This window comes from Stegostoma tigrinum, chromosome 20 (assembly GCF_030684315.1).
Source record: "Stegostoma tigrinum isolate sSteTig4 chromosome 20, sSteTig4.hap1, whole genome shotgun sequence".
In the NCBI taxonomy this organism is placed as follows: Eukaryota; Metazoa; Chordata; class Chondrichthyes; order Orectolobiformes; family Stegostomatidae; genus Stegostoma; species Stegostoma tigrinum.
The window spans coordinates 46,625,132-46,647,573 of record NC_081373.1 but is presented as its reverse complement, the minus strand read 5'-3'; the positions used below and the strand labels follow the sequence as shown (position 1 = coordinate 46,647,573).

The 22,442-nt window shown below is 39.0% G+C and overlaps 1 protein-coding gene across 3 annotated transcripts in view; it reads right to left on the bottom strand.

Annotated features, from left to right (window-relative positions):
* asah2 (N-acylsphingosine amidohydrolase 2) overlaps window positions 1–22,442 on the bottom strand; it is an 84,668-nt gene that overhangs the window by 41,367 nt on the left and 20,859 nt on the right. For all 3 annotated transcript variants that reach the window (XM_048551280.1, XM_048551281.1, XM_048551282.1), the window contains 6 exons: window positions 22,018–22,194; window positions 16,868–16,995; window positions 13,640–13,717; window positions 5,108–5,228; window positions 1,832–1,957; window positions 1,017–1,103 (listed from right to left, as the gene is read on the bottom strand). In XM_048551280.1, coding sequence (XP_048407237.1) covers window positions 1,017–1,103; window positions 1,832–1,957; window positions 5,108–5,228; window positions 13,640–13,717; window positions 16,868–16,995; window positions 22,018–22,194 — 717 coding nt within the window. The remainder of the gene's footprint in view (window positions 1–1,016; window positions 1,104–1,831; window positions 1,958–5,107; window positions 5,229–13,639; window positions 13,718–16,867; window positions 16,996–22,017; window positions 22,195–22,442) is intronic.

Below are 22,442 nucleotides of genomic sequence, written 5' to 3'. Positions count from 1 at the left end.
GTCCAAATGTACAGGAATTCTGACACAGTTGCAATACTGTCCATGTCAGCATTGACTTGTCTTTGTTGCCATCTTATTCTGAGAATTTTTATTCGAGTTGTTGTAATCACAATTGCAGGCCTCCTCCAATCAGTCGGGTTATTGACCGTTGAAGCTGACCAGACAGAGAGGACTGACTTAAAACAAAGGAAGTGTGGACTATCAGTTCAATTCCATTCCATGACTGTGGAATCAGTGAAACTGCTTAAGGCCTTCTGTCTTCAGTCTTTCAGCATTAGAAAAATATTTGCTCAAGCATCAGCTGGATTAAATCAAACCAAAGGAATCCCATCAATGCTAATTATATGGGTCATACCTCATATAATAAAATGTTGAGATCCCAGCACTGGTCCCAGCGACATATTACTTGTTACATTGTGCTATCGAGAAGAATACACATTTTTGCATACACTCCAGTTAACAAGCCAAACTGCCTCCTCATGCCAATATGTTACCCGTTAGAACATAATTTTGAATCTTCCACAACAACCATTAACGTGACACCTTACCAAAAGCCTTCTGGAAATCTAAGTACAGTTAATCCACCAATTCCACAGCACATGTTGCTTCTTCAAAGAACTCCAATACATTGCTTCAAAATGATTTCCCTTTCATACAGCCATGTTCAGTTTGCCTAAATACCTTGAATTTTTCAAGCTGCCCACTGATAATGTCTTTAATAATAGCACATGATGTCTTTCCTATGACAAAAGTAGAGTCAATGGTTTACAGTTCCCTGCATTCTGTTACCCTCCCTTTTCAAATAAAGGAGGTACAGTTGATATTTGCTAATTTAATTCCTGAATTAAAGGAATTTTCGAAAATTACACTAACACTGCACCTATCTCACTTGCCACTTTCTCCAAAATGATGATTGGACAGCTCCTCTGCTGAGTTATCTTTGACAAACAATGTTTCAGTATTTATTTCTTATCACACTGAGCTGCTGGTTCATAATCTCACTGAGTTCCACTCACCTTTGCTTTATTGTAGACATGCTGTCCAATGATTGCAGTGCTTTCAAACATGTCCTTCCCAGGACCCGCAGACATACACATTGAAGGCTGAAAAAGTAATGGAGGGAAGAGGAAAAATGCATGAAATAACCATGAATCATGAATTTATTAAACTAGTCAGTGCAGAGACTTGAATAGGTTTAGTGTGTGCTCACTGGACCCAGCTAGAACTCACCAGCTCACACATATAAAATAATGAACAACTGAGAAGCAATTTCCATCATGGACAGAGAAATCATGTTTGTTGAAAAATATGATGTGCAGCAGTTAAATTTTCCAAATGCAAGTAAGCTCCAAAGAAAACTAAAGGATCTGCCAACTGTACAAATAAGTCCTGATTTTTAAACATAATAATATGCATGTACAAGGCACAGCAGTAAGCCATCAGCCCATCAGGCTGCTCGATCACATGGTCAATCTGATTGTAACCATAAACCCATATTCATACCTACCCCAGTAACATTTCACATCCTTGCTTACCCAACATCTATGCGGCTCTCTCTTAAAAATATTCAAAGACTCTTTTCAGGTAGAGGGTTCTGAAGATTGTCAAACATCTGCGAGAAAAGCAATTACCTCATCTTTCTTCTGAATGGGTGCAAATTTGTTATTTTTATTTGGCAGTATTGCGTTAAGCTGTTCAGGCTAGAAGACAACTGATATAACAGAGTGTGAGGCATGAGGTAGGCTTTCTTGGCAAAGGCCCACAAAGTGAAATTGATACTGTCATTGACCAGCCATTAAAAGCACTCAAAAATATCAAACACTGGACTTACTCCTCCAACAGGACAGGTGCTTTCAGGATTGTCGCATGTTTCACCTGTGTTCACGCAGTGAGGGCCCATTGTGTTCGAAGAGACATCTCCCAAATTGGAGGAAGCAAATGCTGCCACAAATGGTCCCTGTAAGGGTTAAAAATCAAGGCAGAATGACAATACAACCATTGAGCACATTACATTGTTATGCTCTGCAAGTGGGGTAGAATGGAAGGAGGTGGGAACTGTAATCAACAGTGGTTATAACTGACATATATACAGCTGAATTATTCAGCAACTTATATTCATACCATGTACATAATTTATATTGTGTCTATTAATAATTTATAGTTGATAGGAAGGAGTAATTAAATTTGCAAATCATATTAAGGCTGAAGATCACAGAAGTAAAATTAACTTTGAGAATGCTGAAGCCCCTATTTCAGTCTAGGTAGGGAGGCTTCAAAGGCTAAATAAGCACAAACTGTAAATTGCATTTCCCTACAGTTCCACTTAATGGTGAAGTGGAGCTTTGAGCAAATTGGTCACCTTTCTTGCAAATTGCATTCATATTTTCTTGTCATTGGCATTTCTATTTAAGCATTTCCAAAGAGTAGAGGGCACTCATCTGCAATTTTCTCTTACTGAAAAATGAGCTTTTGCCATATCACAATTATAATCCACCTGCAGTAACCTTATGCATTGGTACATTTTTTTAAAAATCCTGAGGCCTCAACTAAGTAATAGTTCAAATTCTCAAAGATAAAGAGTCCTCAGTCCTCCCTAAAAACACGATCTGAAAGGAGGCATCAGGCTTTAATCTTCCTGACCACGGCGACATTATTTTGTAAATAGTTTGGAGGCCGGTCACGGAACTTGAGGTAAACTATTTTTAAAAAGGTTATTTAACAAGTTAACATTGAGTAGTAAAATGTTGGACTCTTTGAGTCATGGTACAACATTGATCTCATTGCCTTACAGATTATTAAATGGAATTAGCAGTGTTTTTGAGCTACATCAAACTTAAGCTAAACACCATAGGCTGGTGATTTGCAAAAGCTAATAGCTTTTTTCAGGTTTTGGGGAAAGTTAAAATTAATGGAATTTTTACATTAGTATAATAGTAATTAGCAGAACTTTCTTGGTGCATTAGTGAGTCTGCGAATCTGATATAGGTTAAGGGACAATACAGTGTACACTTCTTAATAACATGATCATTCATAAAATGATTTTATTCTGTTTTATTTATGGACTGTTTTATTCTGATTCTTCCAATTCCTTTTGTAAAGGCACTAAGAGATACTCAGGATCCAGTTAGGGGATCACTATCAATCCTCAGCACACATGCTCATTCTCCACTTTGGATCCCAGGCTGGGAGGATTGCCAAGCTTTTCGGCTCCGTGGAGGCTCGGGAACAGCACACTCAAACTTGATCCTTGCTGTAATTTACATCTTCCATTTTACAAGGACCATTACTATATTTAAAGTCAAGGATGAATGTTTCCCTCCCATACACACGAGGAAAGATGCCAACAGCACCATACGTACCTTATAGAACATAGAACATGATGTTGTGCCAAACATGATGCTAAACTAAATTAATCCCTTCCAATCTAAATTAAACATTCCTCGCTTATTCATGTGCCTATCTAAAAGCCCCTTAATCACCCCTATTGTATCTGCCTCTACTACTAACCCGAGCAGCGCATTCTCTGTGTAAAAAACTTGCCCCTCACATCTCCTTCAATCTTCCCCTTCTTACTTTAAATGCATGCCCCCTAGTATTAGACATTATTGGCTGACATTACTCAAATTGTGTAGTAAATGGAATAAACACTGACTGCTGTTCTATAGGTTAACCTGCGTAATGTATAGGATAATCATAGAGTTCTTGAGTTTATTAACAACACTAACTATTTATATTGTGTTAAAATGACAAAAATACACATTATTTGGGCGTTCAATGCTTCTGCTGTTACTGTACATTGCAGACATATAACTGACTGACTGAACACACAACACATTGTGCGGGCATAATTAAGATGAATACCAAGAGTCTTTTTCTTTAGACTGCGGGAGTTCAAAATTTAAGGAGCATATTTTTAGAGTAAGAATTTGAGGACATGACAGCTTTTTGTTTAAAACAGATAGTAGTTTGTATGTGGAATGAACTACCAGAGGAAGTGGTGGATGCAGGTACATTTAAAAGACATCTGGGTAAGTGCATGAGTAGGAAATGTTTGGAGGGATATTGTCCAAACACAGGCAAGTGGGACTAGCTTGGGAACATGGTCAGCATGGACTAGTTGGACTGATGGGTCTGTTTTCATCCTGTATGACTCTATAATGCACTGTGAGCCTAAGGTGAGTACTTTCACATCAGAATGTCGTAGGTACACTTGCAGTCAGGTCAAGAACCTATACCATATGAACACTGCAGCCTGTTTTGCACAGCAAAGCCCCAGAAAGTGCAATGTGATCATGACAAGGTCATTTATTCATTGTGCTATAAGTTGAGGGATACCAGCCAGCCTTCCTCTGCTGTTTATTTTAGAGTGTCAGGAGACCTTTTCGATCAGTCCAGGCCAGTTTAACATCTTTTCTGAAAGATGGCATCTCCAACATCGATAAATTGATTGATTTATTGCCACGTGTACCGAAATACAGTGAAAATCTTTGTTTATGAGCAGTACAGGCAGATCCAAAAGACTTAGAGGCATACAAGTTACATTGCATATTACATGATTAGAGGCTAGAGCCCAATCAGCAGTCTGATAACGGCCAGAAAGAAACTGTTCCTGAACCTGCTTGTGCGTATGTTCAGGCGTCTGTATCTTCTGCCTGATGGAAGAGGTTATAGGAGGTCATTACCGTGGTGCGTTGGGTCTTGATGATGTTGAACATCTTTTCACGGTAGCAAGCCATGTAAATGGAGCCCATGGATGGAAGGTTGGCTTCTATGATGGTCTGGGCTGTGCACACCACCTTCTGTAGTTTCTTACAGTCGCCTTACCAGGCTGTTATGTACCCGGACAGTATGTTTTCACTGGTGCATCTGTAGAAGTTGGTGAGGGACATTATGGATGTAAGTGCTGCCACCCCTCAGTCCTGCACTTGAGTGACAGTCTAGTTCTCTATATTCTTGATTCTGGAGCAGGATTTAGAACACAAATCTCCTGGGTCACACAGTTCCACTGATACCGCTGGCAGTATCTTCAGCTGTCATACTAAAGTTATTATAACTCTCCCAAAATAAATATCTCCACACAGCATTGGCACACATATGTAGTACTCACCTCCCCAGTCAAAGAGCCTGTGTTCTTCTCCTGTTCAAACAGGTAAGATGCATATCCCATGTTGTCACTGCTAACCAGATGATTAGTATTGTTCATGCTGACAGGATGGACAGCAAACCAACTACAACAAAACAGAAGGAAGTAAAACAAGTGAGTGTTAAAAATGTTACAGAGACAGTAGGAACTGCTGATGCTGGAGAATCTGAGATAATAAGGTGTAGAGTTGGATGAACACAGCAGGCCAAGCAGCATCAGAGGAGCAGGAAAGTTGACATTTTGGGTCGAGACCCAAAGAAGGCTCTTGACCCGAAACGTCAGTTTTCATGATCTTCTGATGCTGCTTGACCTGCTGTGTTTATCCAACTTTACACCCAGACTGTTAAAAATAGTTGATAAGTCACCCTAAAGAAATGGTTGACAGCCTCTTCAGGCAAAAATATATCATTGTGCCTCCTGTCTCTCAATACATAGATATTTTGGAAAGTATGTGCAGTAGCCCTTATCATCAAAGTGGTAGATAAAATGACCACACTTTCAGAAAATATCAAACTAAATTGGAAAATTTAAATTTGAGGAGAAATTAGACAACAACATCTGCTGACAATTTTACCATGTATGATCCCATAGAGACTGTTGACTTTTAAAAATAAATTAATTTCCAATGACCAGTGGAAAACCTAAAGAACAAGATGCATGTATTAAGATTTTTACTGTAACAAACAAATTACTCAACATAAACAAACTAGTAGTTCATTGCCAAGAAATACATCAAACTAATTTAAAAAGGTGCTTTCATATTAACAATTCAAAAACATTCTTGCAACTCCTTCCAGTGTACCACACTTCTATCAGCCAGATAGCAGTACTAGAATGAGGCTCGGGTTACTCTCAGCTTTCCACCGGGTTCATATCTCCCTGCTATGCTTGGTTACGCTCCCAATGTCTTTTGAAATTTACTCTGCTTAGTATTCCTGAAAAAACCTAATTCAAAATCCAGGCTCACCATGACGACTCCTCCTTCCCTAAATTTCTAAAAATTCCATTGGTTCCATCTTTTTCTTTTCAAACAGAGAACCAGCTCTCACCAACATCCTAGATAATAAAATGTGAGGCTGGATGAACACAGCAGGCCCAGTAGCATCTCAGGAGCACAAAAGCTGGTGTTTCGGGCCTAGACCCTTCTTCTGATGAAGGGTCTAGGCCCGAAACGTCAGCTTTTGTGCTCCTGAGATGCTGCTGGGCCTGCTGTGTTCATCCAGCCTCACATTTTATTATCTTGGATTCTCCAGCATCTGCAGTTCTCATTATCACTCACCAACATCCTACTTTGTTGCTAACCCAAAAACATCGTCTTCTTGTTCTTTACAGCCCTAGTTACATTCTTTGCTCACTTTCTCTCTACTGTTGTGTCTGTCTTTGAAAAGCTAGAGTCCCTTTCCTGTATCAAGGCATGAAAACCATCACACGGTTTTCAATAGGTTTAATTTTAAACTTTCTTTACATCGTGACATCAATTCACATGGTTTGGGGGTTTGTGTGACCACCATGCCCTCCATGCAGAACATTCTCTTTCACCTTACGCTAAAGAAAAAAGAACTATTTTATAAAACCTAGATTTCAATGAGAACTGTTAAAGGCTTGAAGCCACATTTAAAAACAATTCAAATATGCAACATCAGGATGAGGTCACTGGACTTTCCAAATTGATTTGCAAAGGTACAGTTAATAAATATTCTTTTAAATGTTGACGTTGCCTGCATCCTTTTGAGATTATCTAACCTGTAAGCATTTCACTTCAATGGATCATTGAAAGGCGATTACATCTCTGTGTGGTTGAGTTTAGGGTCTCGCTAAAGTATATTGAAAGTTACACACATAAGGAAAATATAAGTGAGAGAGTGAAATGGCTTTCTGTTCTCTCTGACCATGACTGGCAGATTTTGAAACTTGATCCAAAGAAAACCTATTAAATCAAATCATCACATATGTTACCATGGGGTTTAAAGTAAGACAACATTTCCACGGCATCAGTAAAAGGACTCGTCCAAGAACTTTACACATCATAGCAACATATAATTGGAGGATGCAGACAAGGGAGCAAATAGTTGGAAGGAGTGAAACAGAAATCATTGATAAATAGTCAAAGCAATAGTTAGGCACCTGATATAAATAGAAAGAATAGAAATCAAAGTCAGAGAAAGCATCACACAAATAATGAACAAGGCAAAGAAGCATAAATACTACTGAAGTTCTGTTTGCCTATAACCATATTTTACAATAACATTGGATAATACGTGGCAATTAAATCACCATTGTTACAAATGGGAAAAGCCCTTTTGATAATCAGAACTCATGCAAAAAAGAGTTCACCCAGATAAGAATTCTTTCTGTAAAGTTTCCAAGTGTTCCCACTGTTGTCATTATGAAACATCAAATCACCTTACTCATTATAGGCAATACTGTAGAAAACACGCTAGTAAATTTGAAAACACAACTACAAGTACAAATTTAAACAAACCTCAAAACGATCTAAAAAAACCTAAAAACATGTTGCACAATAAATTCTGTTTTCTAATGTACCCGAAGTGTTTTTAACAACCAAATGATTTGGAATATTAAGTGCTTTTCTGTTGAATGTGCCACAAGCAAACGCACAAAATTAATTTCAGTTAAACAACATCTAAGTTGTTGGTTAAATTCAGTTGCATTTGTTAAGAGTCAGATGAAGAGATATGTTAGCTTTTATAACATTGCTTTTTTTTGAAAAATACATTTTGAAATATTGTGCTTTTTCTGTACTAACCATTGGAATCCAAATATCATCTGGGTTGTGGGCCTTTGGTTGGAGTTGCTGAGAAATGTGTGATATTTATTAAGTTAACATTGAGATTGGTGTGAAGTTTATTTCTAGTAACTAGTTAGAGGTTGTAGGACTGATTGCATAGCATACTTGATCATTGTCTCACTGAGACAAAACAATGTCAATACATATAAATATACTTGAGTGAGTTTGGTCATTCTATAATTTCAATGTGGCATTCTTTACATTCTCAGTATGTCATAAAGTGTAATTACGATACAGAAAAATGTAACAGCCAAATTGAACACAAGATCCCGTGAACCAACAATGTGATAAATGAGCAGAAAGCTTGGCTTTAACAAATTTGACTGTGAAAGTAAATGTTGGTCAGATTATGAGGAAAATTAATAATGCTGCTAAAACCACCTGAAACACCCAATAGGCTCTTGATTTAACATCTCCTCCGAACAGCACACCTCTAACATTGCAGTACCTTCTTCTGGCTTTCACTGAATGGTTTAAATTATGAACTTAAATCTCCTGGATTTGTGCTAAAATTCACTCTGACTCCACTTTTCCTTTCCAGGAGATTGCTATCACTGAGTGAAAGATGGGATTTGGAATGTTCGCTTTTTATTTTTGATGAAAGACCTTAAGTCTTGACAGTAAATCCATAACCAGGACTCCATGAAGAAAGACATTCAAACGCATGAGGACTGTAATGGACCTTACAGTTAACGCCAAACAACCATGCCCATGTTTATTTATAATATTCAAGGATAAAAGTTCAATAATACAACCATTACTTTGATGGCTATACTTATTAATACCACTTCCAAGAATATTAACCAATGATTGAACCAATATGCATAAACATGGCAAGGTTGCATAAAACCATAATTTTAAGTGTACCGTATTGGTCTATGTAATGTTTATATCTTGGTTTCAATTCATGTAAGGAGATTTTTTGGAGATTCAAAAACTATGACATTCAATAATTAGGGAGAAATGGAAAGTTTTTAGATTGAAATACAATGATTGCATTGATGTCCTTTCTAGTCTGCTAGAATTACATGATGTCTACACATGCTACAGTGCACACAAACTGTAGATGTACTTCTTAAATTCACTTCAATAAAGACCTTCAGTTAGACACAGAGGTGTGTTGTACACAGAAACATGGTATCAGAATAATGTTTTCAATTCATCAGTCCTCTGGCACCTCTCAACAATCGCTTATCTGAAATATTTCCACTCTTACTTCCTTCAATGCATTTCATCCAGCCCTAGCGCTTTGCCTAGTTTAAGTACCAATAGTCAAACCAAACCTCCCACTTATCAACTTTGAACCCTTCTAGTGACAGAGTTTTCCCTTCAGTCACAATAACCTGGTTCACATCCACCACCTCCTTGGTAAAGTATTCATTTCATACCTGATCTCTATCCCATGTCTCCATGCGTAAGGGAATCCTTTTGGTCCTTAACTGGCCCTAGCTTTACCAAGTTCCACCAATAATACGTTTATAGAAAATGTTGGGATTCTTAATCATGCTGGCCACTAATCTATTCTAATATTCCCTCTCCACTTCTTCAAAATACTTTTTCACCTCCCCTCTGAATTTTCAATTTGGCATCTGTCATAAGCAATATTTTCCTTCTTCATCTTAATTTCTAACCGCATTCTTATCCAGGGAGCTCTGGATTTATTTGCCATACCATTCCCTTTTGAGAGAATATACCATGATTATGCCCAAATCATTCCTTTTTGAAGGTAGCCCATTGTTCAGCTACTATTTCTTCCATCGACCTTTGGTTCCAGTCTATAAGAGCCAGTTTCATTGAATTTGCCTCTCCACAGTTAATTATTCTGACTCTGGATTGCCTATTGCTCTTTTCTATTGTCTACTTAACTATACAGTGCAATGATCACATTTCCTAAATGCTCCTCCTGATACTTTATCTACTTGGTTCACCTCATTTCCAAGAAACAGGCCCTTGAACTGGTGTGGCTTTGTCTTCTCAGAACACTTCTGCTGTCCTTAGCCAGCAAATCAGCCCCACCTCCCTTCCTATCTTTGCTGAACACCAGGAACATGTAACACCATGTCTTACCTTTCATTGGGCTAGGTCTCCGCTTTAACCACAACATATTCCCACAAGGCAATCTGCACCCTTAGCTCCCCACTCATATTTACGATACTCCATGTATTCACATACATATGCAATAATCCTGATTTAGACTTCATTATTTTCTCCCTTACTCTGATTTCACGTATTAACTTTTTACTCTCTACACTAGTGCTATCTGTTTCTCCAAGTATTCTCTGCACCCTGGTATTCTTCTTGAATTGTTTTCCCTGTTTCCATTGCCCTGCTGAGCTAGTTAAAGGCTCTTGCAATAACACTAGCTATACCCCCACAAGGACTCCATCCTATCTCTGCTCAGTTGCAACCCATCCATGATAATGAGTGTTTGAGTGACATGTAAAAAGCCAGTGGAGATTTAGTTGCAAGTTAGATGGATTGGCCATGCTAAATTACCTATTCGTGTTCGGGGATGGGTAGTATAAGTCATGGGAAATGCAGGGTTACACGGGTAGGGTAGGGTGATGGGTCTGTGTTGGATGCTCTTCAGAGGGTTGGTGTGGACTTGATGGGTTGAATAGCCTGTTTCCACTGTATATAGATTCTATGGATTTAATGGACAGAACAAGAGGATGGCCAGGGTGAGGGTAGGGCTGAGCAGGGATAGTGGAGTGAACTTGTGTGCAGAGTCAGAGGAGGTAGGGGAGGTCCTTAATGAGTACTTTGCTTCAGCATTCACCATTGAGGGGGATCTTGATGTTTGTCAGGACAGCATGAAGCAGGCAGATATGCTCGAACAGGTTGATGTTAGGAAGGGGGATGTTCTAGAAATTTTGAAAAACATGAGGATAGATAAGTCCCCTGGACGAAATGGCATATACCCACGGTTTCTACAGGAAACAAGGAAAGAGATTGCTACCCCTTTGGCAATGATCTTTGCGTCCTCACTATCCACTGGAGAAGTATCAGAAGATTGAAAGGTGGTAAATGTCATTCTATTGTTCAAGAAAGAGAATAGGGATTATCCTGGAAATTACAGACCGGTCAGTCTTACTTCTGTGGTGGGCAACTTATTGGAGAGAATTCTGAGAGATAGTGTTTATGATTATTTGGAAAGGCACAGTTTGATTACAAATGGTCAGCATGGCTTTGCGAGGGGCGGATCATGCTTTATAAACCTTATTGTATTCTTTGAGGATATGACAACGCACATTGATGAAGATAGAGCAGTGGATCTGGTGTATATGGATTTTAGCATGGCATTTGTTTTGGTTCCACACAGTAAGCAAGGAGCCATGAGGTTCAGGGAAATTTGGCTGTCTGGGTACAAAACTGGCTGTCCAATAGAAGACAGAGGGTGATAGGATTGGAAAGTATTCAGCCTGGACTTTGGCAACCAGTGATGCTCCACAAGGATCTGTTCTGGGGCCTCTGCTCTTTGTGATCTTTATAAATGACTTGGATGAGGAAGGGGAAGGGTAGGTTAATAAGTTTGCCGATGACAAAAAGGAGTGTGGAGGAAGGGAGAGATCTTGAGGTCCACGTCATAGTTCCCCCAAATTGATAGGGTTGTAAAGAAGGTGTATGGTATGTTGGCTTTTGTTGGCATGGGAATTGAGTTTAAGAGCTGTAAGGCTATGCTGCAGCTCTGCAAAACGCTGGTTTGACTAAATTTAGAATATTGTGTTCAGTTCTGGTCACATCATTATAGGAAGGATGTGGAACCTTTAGAGCGGGTACAGTTCTTCACACAGAGCGTGGTAGGTGTGTGGAACGCACTACCAGCAGTGGTAGTGGAGTCAGATACTTTAGAGACTTTTCAGTGACTCTTGGATAGTCACATGGAGGATAGTATAATGTAGGGTATGCAGGGTAGTTTGATCTTGGAGTAGGACAATAAGTCGATCTAACATCGTGGGCCAAAGGCCCTGTACTGTGCTGTACTGTTCTATGGCTCAGAAAGGGAAAGAGGTTTTAAGACTATATTCAGTGTCCTTGTCTTTTACAAAGAGATGATTCTGGGGCAATTGCTAGCAATTAATGCGAGATTGGCAGTTTAATAGCATCTACAGTATTAAGAAATACAGTGCAATGGCACAAATCAGCCATGATCTGAATGAATGGCAGAACATACCTGAGGGGCTAAATGGCCTACACTTGCTGCCAACAAAACAGTGTGCTTTAGCCCTTCAATATACCAGCTTGTGTAGCCAAACCTAAGCCTGAGACAAAGACTGTTTCTGACCTGTAGTTTACTGACATCTATCACATGCTGTACATGATCCTCATTTCCAACAGGATATATTCTCCTTCCTATTGAATATGCTCGGTATCAAGCTATATATTAATACCATCTGTGTATCAAGTTATAAATTAATCAATAAATGTAATATACTAAACAGGTAAGTTAAAGCTACCCAGCACAACAGATTATTTTTTAATTACAAACTGTCCTACTATGGTGTTAAAGCTCAGGATCCTGCTCCTGTGTTCACAGCAGAACATTTATCCCAGAAACACAACAAAACAATCTGACAGAGCTTCTGCCCAGCTCACAAATTCCAGTTCACTTCAACATACCTTCAGTCTAGCTGCTGACAATCGTCATAATTCCATTCTTAATTTTTTATAAATAGCTCATTAAAACGCATGTTGCATGCTTCCACACCAAAGTGAACATTTACTGCGTTGAAAGACCAAAACAGTTGCTCAGTCTAAATGGGACCCTGTTGTGCATCTTTGGGTTGACTCGTCATCCACCCTTGCTCCAACGGTTGGCCACAGCATGTATGACCGTGACCCACTGCCCTCACCGCCTGTCCCACAGAGACTGTTTTGACATTGTCCATCCGCATCATCTTTGAACTTCTTTGTGCATGTTTTATTTTCAGGCACTGTACCTTGCATAACCTCTTTTCCCAAACTATATCTCGACTGATAGTAGCTGAAGGTTTTTTTTAAAAGAATCCAGGCCATTTAAATCATTTCAGATGATGACACCAGAGACTCCCAAATACTATACAAACTGAAAGAACAATTCTTGTTGCATTTCAAATCCTTACAATGAAAATATTTCAAGAGCAAATAAATTTTTCTTGTGTTTCTGACTTGGGAATAGAGATTCCCTTATAGTTTGTGTATCCTTTGAGAAGCTGTGAACTATTACCTATTGAAGGGCCTGAATGGGCTAAAATCATTGATTACCCCCAGCTGGGTCCAGCAAGGTTACGAACGCTGCTTATGGGCTCACTGGCTGCATCTTTTACTATATTGATGGAAGTTGCAGCAAGTGGGAATAACATGGGACTCCCATCATTTTCAGAGAGCTCCCAATGCATCTCAATTCAGTGAAAGTCCAGACCAACGTTTTTGACATCGTGACACTTCCTCAGTATTGCACTGGAGCGTCAACCTAGATTAAACAACAGCATTACCTTCTCATTCAGATTCAAGAATGCTACCATCAAGCAAAGCTTAGAGGAACAAAGCTAATAATGCAATCAGCATAAACAAATGTGCACAATTTTTATCAGATTCCCCAACTCAAATTCAGGTCTCTATGATTCAGTGGTTTCAAGTTTCCTACCATCAGCGTCAAAAGCTTTGCAGCTCATAAACTGATTGTTGCAGGCGTGGAAATTCTGTACCTCAGAGTTCCAATGTTGTGTCCATCTAAATCCACCATTTTGAGCAGGACCAGTTCTTTATCTGTATTTGATTTGTACCTATTGAAATGATAACATTTCATTAAGCTATCAAACAGGCTATTTTTGTTATTTACTGAATTTATTTCATCACTCTAGCTAAGCTTTCATTCATTTCACTCAAAAAAGCAAGAAAATGATAAGATGATGCCTCCCATTTCATCGTAGATCACAAACAACTACAAACTAAGTGCATTGAATCTCAGAGCTGGTTCGGGAGACAATAACAGATCTCAGCAAAGGGAAATTCTCATTTCGTTTGGGAAAATCTGTTCATAATTCATGCAATTTCCAATTATATCAAGCTCCTGAATATCTAAAAGGTCCTGATAAAGATGCAAGCTTTTAAGACATAGATGGAGTGGGGGAGAATTGTCTTTTAAACCCAAAAAGTAGTTCTAAAAAAATCCACAGCCAGTAGTGGAGCATACAGCAGGCAGCAATGGACATGCAGAGAAATAGGGAGGGCCCAAACTATCCAGACCTTTCCAAGATTTCTCCAGACAGGGTGCAGCCAGGCTACAGAGTAACCTTATGAAGAAGACCTTTGAACTGATTTGCAGGGGTATTCAAGGTTTTGGATGTGACAGAATAATCAGAACATATCCATGAGAATGCCTGGGCTGTGTATTAATTATCGGAAATATATTATTAATCCAGAGGGTGGTAAATTACTCTGGTGATCCTGGGCACTGTACTATACAATGCTAAAGGACAGAATCTTACCATACTAAAATAATTATTTCTGTAGTCCTGTGATTTTGTAAAGAAGACAAACATCACATCCATCCTGCATCAGCAGCATCCCACATGCCCAGCAACAGGAAAGGCAGATTGGCATTCATAATAGTCCTTTTATGACCTCTGAATATCCCCAAGGGTTTTCCAGTCAATGGAGTTCTTTTGCAGCATTGTCATCATTGTGGTATAGGTGAACTGAATGTGTTCAAGTTTCAGCCAAAGTTTTACGCTGCGGTCCATGGAATGAGACTTGAATTCACAATTTTGACTCAAAACTGAAGGTGCTATTGTCTCAACCATGGCCAACACTGAAAGATACTGAGCACATCCCAGTTATCATAGCAGAAGTTAATGCTATGTTCTTTTAAGCTATGTATGGGGCACTGGTAATTCTGGTAGCTTCTCAGAATATAGAATCAGATGTCTCCACCGACAGTGCATGTCATTGAATATCACAAAAAATACATTCTGGGCTCTGGTGCAAACAATTAGAACATGTACTTACTGAAGCAACCGGCAGAATAAATAATTTGGAAATCTTGTTTTAGTGGATTGGGGTCAGTCAGTAAATGACAGGAAAAACAGAAACTGTTACTATCTTCAGGCAGAATGTGTAACAGCTACTCACTAGATGGTGCTGTGGTCTGTGGCTTCAGCAATGGCAGTGATAGGCAATGGGACCACGGAAGGAAGAAACGACTCAAAACACAAGGAAAAATGATTTGATGTATTCAGTTGTAGGTATGAATTTTGCTCTTGTACCAACATTTTTTTAAAGACCCTATACATTTTAAAACCATGAAAGTAAGTATTATTTAAATGGAGCAAGACTGCAGAAATCTGCAGAACAGAGAGATTTGGGAGTTTTCATGTGCCAATCACAAGAGCCTGAGCATCAAATTCCATGAGTAATAAGGACTTTAACAACGTTTATTTCAACGGGAATGGAGCACAAAATAGGGAAATCTTACTAAAACTGCACAAGTACTAGTCAGTCCATACCTAAAATACAGCTTTTGTCTCCTTAATGAAGGAAAAATATATTGGCATTGGAGACAGTCCAGAGAAGGTTCTCTAGGCTGATCTTGGGCATGGGCAAATTTTTTTCTTCAGCAGAGTTTGAGTGTGTTGAAATCTGTATTCATTGGAGTTTAAAAGAACAAGAATGAACCTTATTGAAATATAAATGATTGTTAGGAAGCTTGATAGAATAAATGCTGAGAGGTTGGGTCCCATTGCGGGAGAGTCTGGGAACAGAGGGCATAATCACAGAGTGATGGGTCACCCATTTAAAGCAAGGATGGACCAGACTTTTCTCTCTCAAAGGGTAGTGAATCTCTGGAATTCTCAAATGCAGTACGCCTTAGAAGTCTTGTTGATATTAACACAATCTCATTGAATGGCAGAAGAGCCTTGATGGGCTGACTGATCTACTTCTGCTCTCACATCTTATGATCTTCACAGCGTAATTGCCAAATAATTAATAGGATTACAGAATAATTACAGTGCAGGAAATGACTTGGTCCATTCCCTGCATCAACTTTCCAAATGAACAGCTCATTTAATGCTATTGTTCTGCCTTCTCCACATAACCCTACAAGTTATTCATTTTCAAATAATCACTTAATTTGAATCTTTTGAATGCCTTGATTGTACTTGCTTCCATAACAGTCTCAGGTAGACCCTAGCAATTTGTTTTATGAAAAGCATTTTGCTTGCATACGTTTGCTTCTTTTGCTAATTACTTCATAGCTTTACCTTCTCATTCTTGATCCTCTCACAAGTGGGAACACTTCTTCCTGTTTAGTCTACCTAGACTGTGCATGATTTTGAATATATCTATCAGCTGCCCTCTTTTCCACAAGGTACACAGTATCAACTTCTCTAATCCACCTCCATTACTGAAATTTCTCCTCCTGAAAGCATTCTCTTCTGCACTGTCTCTAGTGCCTTCACGAAATTCCTTAAATGCAGCTGAAGATGTAATGCTCCAGCTGAGGTTTAAGCAGCGTCTAGTACAACTTCAACGTTACCTCTTATCCATGTACGGGACTAGTTTAGTTTGGAAAACTTGGATGGCATGGATGAGTGCACCAAAGGGTCTGTTTCCTCTGTATCACTGTATCACTCTGTATCACTTTCTGCTTCTATACATAAAGCCTTGAATACTGTATGCTTTATTAACTGTGTTTTCAACTTGTCCTTCCAAATTTAATGACTTGCAATGTTTATGGAATTCCATATCAACAAAAAATCTGTTGGCCAGTTTAATGGATAACCGAATAACAATCTCAAGCACTATTTACTAATTGACCTGGCGTTGCTATTGCTATGGCTACACTATTTGCCTTGCTTTCATTTCAGATATAGACTTGGTGATTAGTTGTAAGCCTATAAACTATTCAGTTGGCTCTTATTTCCATTGGGTACCTGGCTCGTTCCCCTTGTGGATTCTGCAAGTAAGAATAGGGACTCCTGTTTATGTTGCTGCCTTCCACTTCTCCCTTATTTAAAAATATTCTTCCTGCTTTCATGTTGTTGTGTGCAATATCGATGCTCTGAAGAAACAGGAATTGAAAAAGACAGATATCAAGCATATTAATGCAGCAAAGATCCACATTGGTCTAACCATATCATTTGAGACAAACATCTAACATTTTAAAAAGGATGTTCACTGCATTCAAAAACAACATTTGTTCCTGTGATCCCCAAATGAACATTTTAATTTTGGAGAGGCATCAAGAGGTGTTTAAAATCCTTCCAAGTGAGCAGTAATGAAAATCAAAGAGCAATTTGTTCCAAGTTATTCTCATACACCTCAGTTGCATCTGACTGGAAGGAGAGAGGTGTCAGTGAATCAACAATCAAGCTCTCTCTGTTAGCAAGTTATCTTGACAGAAATAAATATCAGAGGGAGGAAGAAATTCATATTTGGAGATATTCCACTTTCTAAAACTAACTTGATTCCATACAATTTCATCCATTGGGACTAAGTTTCTTAAAACATCTTTTGTAAAGAAAAACGACTGTAATTTTATATCTAAAGTAATTTGGTTTTGCATTATAGTACACACAATTGACTAAGAGCAGGAAATGGTTTTTAGACTCAATTAGCTTTCTTCATTTAGCATAAAATCAAACAAAAGCAATAAGATTTCCATTATCTGAGAAGCACATTTTCCAATTTACTTCCATCATCATTTATCTGAGCAATGAGAGCCGTGGGTAATTAAGGAAAATTTTTATTGAAAATATATTAAGTTACACTATATTTTGTGGAAATTTCATCTCAGAAACGTTACATTCTTAACTAAAAGATGAAGCAAAGATGGTTGCTGTCATAAACTACCCAGAAGCTAATTGGCATGAGAGACACTATGTCTATGAGGCATCATGCTCATTGAGTGACATGGCAACTCATAGGGTTTAAAAAAAGCCACACTTTCAGAAAATGGTCCAACTTAAATTAATACAATAGATACAGAGATTGTTACTTTACTTTGGACAAATGTACAAAGAGGTTAAGCCATTCAACCCAATGTAGGCATTTTGTATGTTATACCTTTCTATACAATTGATTGACATTATGTTTCTTATAGAGTCACAGAGATATACAGCATGGGAACAGACCCTTCGGTCCAACTCAGCCACCACTACCAAATATCCTGCATAAATCTAGTGCTATTTTCCAGCACTTGGCCCATATCGCTCTAAACCCTCCCTATTCATACACCCATCCAGATGTCTTTTACATGTTGTAATTGTACCAGCCTCCAACACTTCCTCTGGTAGCTCCTTCTGTACACACAGCACCATCTGTGTAAAAAAGTTGCCCATGCAGTCCCTTCTATATCTTTGCCTTCTCACCTTAAACCTATGTCCTCTAGTTTTGGACTACCCTTCTCTAGGGAAAAACCTTGCCTATTTACCCTATCCATGCCCCTCATGATTGTATAAACCTATATAAGGTCACACCTCAGCCCCTGATGGTCCACGGAAAATAGCTCCAGTCTATTCAGCCGCCCCCTATGGCTCAAACCCAACCTAGGCAACATCTTTGTAAATCTTTTCTGAACCCTTTCAAGTTTCACAACATCCTTCCTCTAGCAGGGAGACCAGAACTGCATGCAGTGTTCCAGTAGTAGCCAAGCCAATGTCCTGTACAGCCACAACTTGACCTCCTATACCCTAGACTCAATGCATTGGCCAATAAGGTCAAGCATACCAAATGCCTTCCTTATTACCCTATCAACCTGCAACTCCACTTTCAAGGAACTATGAAGCTGCACTCCAAGGTCTCTTTGTTCAGCAATACTCCCCAGGACCTTAACATTAAGTGTACACGTCCTGCTCTGATTTGTCTTTCCAAAATGCAACATCTCACATTCTTTTTCTATCAGTTATGGGATGTGGGAGTCGCTGGCTGGCCAGCATTTCCTTCCCATCCCTAGGTGCCCTTCAGAAGGTGGTAGTGAACTGACTTCTTGAGATGCTGCAGACCCCCTGCTGTGGGTTGGCCCACAGTGCTATTAGGGAGAGAAATCCAGGACTTTGACCCAACAACAGTGAAAGAACGGCAATATATTTCCAAGTTAGGATGGTGGGTGACTTGGAGAGGAACTTGGAGGCGGTGGTGTTCCTGCATGTCTGCTGGCCTTGTCCTTCTAGATGAATGAGGCTGTTGGTTTGGAAGGTGCTGTCTGAAGATCTTTGGTGAATTTCTGCAGTGCATCTTGTACATAGTGCCACCACTATTGAGCGGCAGCAGTGGAGGAAATGAATGCTTGTGGATGTGGTGCCAATCAAGTGGGCTGCTTTGTACTGGATGGAGTCAAGCTTCAATTTTTTTGGGGCTGCCCTCATCAAGGCAAGTATTCAGTCACACTCCTGACTTGTGCCTTGTAGATGGTGGACAGGCTTTGAGAAGTCAGGAAGTGAGTTACTCGCTGCTGTATTCCTAGTTTCTGACCTGCTCTTGTAGCCACTGTGTTTACGTGGTGAGTCCAGGTGAGTTTCTGGTCAATGATTACCCCCAGTATGTTGACAATATTAATTTATCTAAATTAAAAGCCATCTGCCACTGCTCTCCCATTTCCCATCTAATCAAGATCCCATTGTTCTGAGATAACCTTCTTTGCTGCCTGCAACACCTCCAATTTTCATGTCATCTGCAAACTTAGTAACCATACCTACTATTTACACATCCAAATCGTATATATTGATGACCAAAAGCAGTGGACCCAGTACCAATCCTTGTGGTACACCACTGCTCACAGGCCTCCAGTCTGAAAAGGAACCCTCCACCACCCCCCTTTTCTCCTACCTTTGATGTCATTATATACATATACCACCCCAAACCCCTGATCACATTCCAGCCTCACTCTCAGTTATCTAGTATTCTATACATAAGCTATTCTGAACCCAATCAGATTCCATGCATCTGTTGTTCTATACATAAACCACACCAAACCAATTAGATGAGTCTGCAACTATCTCCCAGTTATTTGTTATTCTATAAATAAACCTTTGAATATTTCCCTCATGTTATTCAATACTTAAACCAACCCAAACTCATTGATTGCACTGGAGTGGGTAACTCAGTCATGGCTATGTTATTCAATACAGAAACCACTTAAACCCATTGATCAGATTCCTATCTGTACCACATTCATGGTTAAATGTCATTTTAAATGTAAACTATCCCAAATCTCTTGATCAGATATATTTAAATTTCCTCTTGTCTGTCGTCCCTTTGGAGGGAGAGAGAGGAAAGTGAGGAGGAGAGAGAGAAAATAAAATATACCCTTCTCTCAAGCTCCCATTACTTCAAGATGTTCTGAAGCATTTTGTGGCCAGTTAAGCACTTTTGAAGAATCGACATTATTGAAATGCAGGAAACATGGCAACCACTTGAACACAATAATAAGGCAATGCTCTGTTATTCTGTTTTTAATTTGCTTTTGTGATGCTGTCTCAGGGTTAAATATGGAATACCAGGGAACACAGTTGAATTCTGCTGTGGGATCTTTCACCAAAGGAAGTAAACAGGTCCTCCATTTCACTCTTCATCTGGAAGGTAGCATCTCAAAATGCACAGCATCCCTTCTAAACTGAAGTCTTGGTTACGTGCTCAAGTCTTTGCAGTGGAATTGTATCCAGCACCATTGGACTCAGAGGCAAGTGTGCTCCTGACTGACCCATGCTGACTCCTAAATGGCATGGACCCAGATCAAATTATACATGAGTCTAATGTGACAAATGTGACCATTATTTTCTGATGAGTAAGAATTATAAGTATAATGTGAACGGTTTACTTATGTGTTTAAGGGCTGCTACATTAGCTCGTCAGTTTATAACCTTTCAGAGAATCAATAAGTTTATAGCCTTCAGAGGCAGAACAAGTGACGGCATATGATATAGTCATAAAGTGACAGGAAGTGAAGTAATAAGGACTTCCTGTTTGAACCTTGATCTCTTACCTTGGTATTGAGCCAAGAAAAGACCTATACAGGCTGAAAGAGAGCAAGAGCTCATTGAAAAAAATACCTGGAGTTAAAACTCCAAATGGTAACCAGAGTTATTTGAAGAAAAAGATCATCTTTCTTGAGTGATATATCATTAAATGAGATCATTAGAAACCTTTTCAATTGTAATGATGCTATTCAGAGCTGTATCTGATTAAGTCCAAATGAGGCACTGAACATTAATTTTCTGATATAATTACAGCCAAATACACATCCAGAATAGTACGGAAATCTGAAACGCACTGATTGCACTTAGGCAGAGCATCAAATTTGGGAAGCAGGGACATGTGAAAACTATTTGGCTGCCTTTATATTTGACTGGCTTAAATGCCATCAACATAAGGCAATAAATCACCTGAACTACAAGTTGCGAATTGCTTCCAAGTGCCAATGAATAGTTGTTAAATTTCCTTTGAAGGATCGAGCAATTGGGGAGTTACAGGAGTTTGTATGAAAGTTAATCATCACTGAGGGAAGCATAAGATTTGAATGCTGCCTTCTTTGGGAGCAGACACTGGTTCATAGAGTGACCCACTCTCTTATTTTCGAGGCCATCTGACACTGGCTCAGACCAGAAATTTAGATGCTCCAATTATGGAGCCAACCTGTTCATATCATCTAGGCAAACACTTCAATGACAGAGTGTACAATTTCTGAGGGGCCAACATTTTGATGAGCTGTCAATCTCTCAATCTGCTCAGATGAATGAAAAAGATCTGCAGCAGTACTTGACACCAAGAAGGGGATGTCTTGGCATATTTTGGTCCATAATCTTTGCTCAAAAAAAATTATATCTGATTTATGTGTTTCCTGTTCTGCTGTGCGCGATAGCTGCATTACTGATAGTGGCAGCATTTCCAAAGTGATCTATTGACTGTGATGAGTGTTAGAATGTTTTTCCTCTATCAGCGAGCAATGCCAAGGGGGATTTGCCCTTCTATGCATCTGATCCACATTTTACTTAATTCATCAATATCCAATGGCTAATGTAGTAACTGTACAAAATATTACATTCAAACACATAACCACTATCGTACAGAGAGCAGAATGTCTAACCTTTATTATGCCATTAATTAAGGCATTGATGGATGGCTTGATGTAACCTTTGCTTGTGATCAGACAGAGTGTGTACTGGAAGTAACCTGCAGGGCCAGAGTGGGTATGAGTCCCACTCAAGACAACATTGTCTTGCCTGTAGACATCTCCGTATTTGCTCTTAAGTCTTTTTAGAACCTAAAGTAGACACATGTAACAGTATTTGTTTTAAGAAACTATATTATCGTGATCAACATATTGGTGATATAGTCTTGAACATAAAGGTATATTAAGAATATACAGAAGCTAGATATTCTTTTTTGGAAGTGAAGTTATTAAGCATTAACATCATATTCATTTCGAGATTCCTATAATTTATCCATAGGCAATGTCAGGCTCATCACTGACTTTGCTTTTTGTAATACAAACAAAAGAAATGCAGGTGG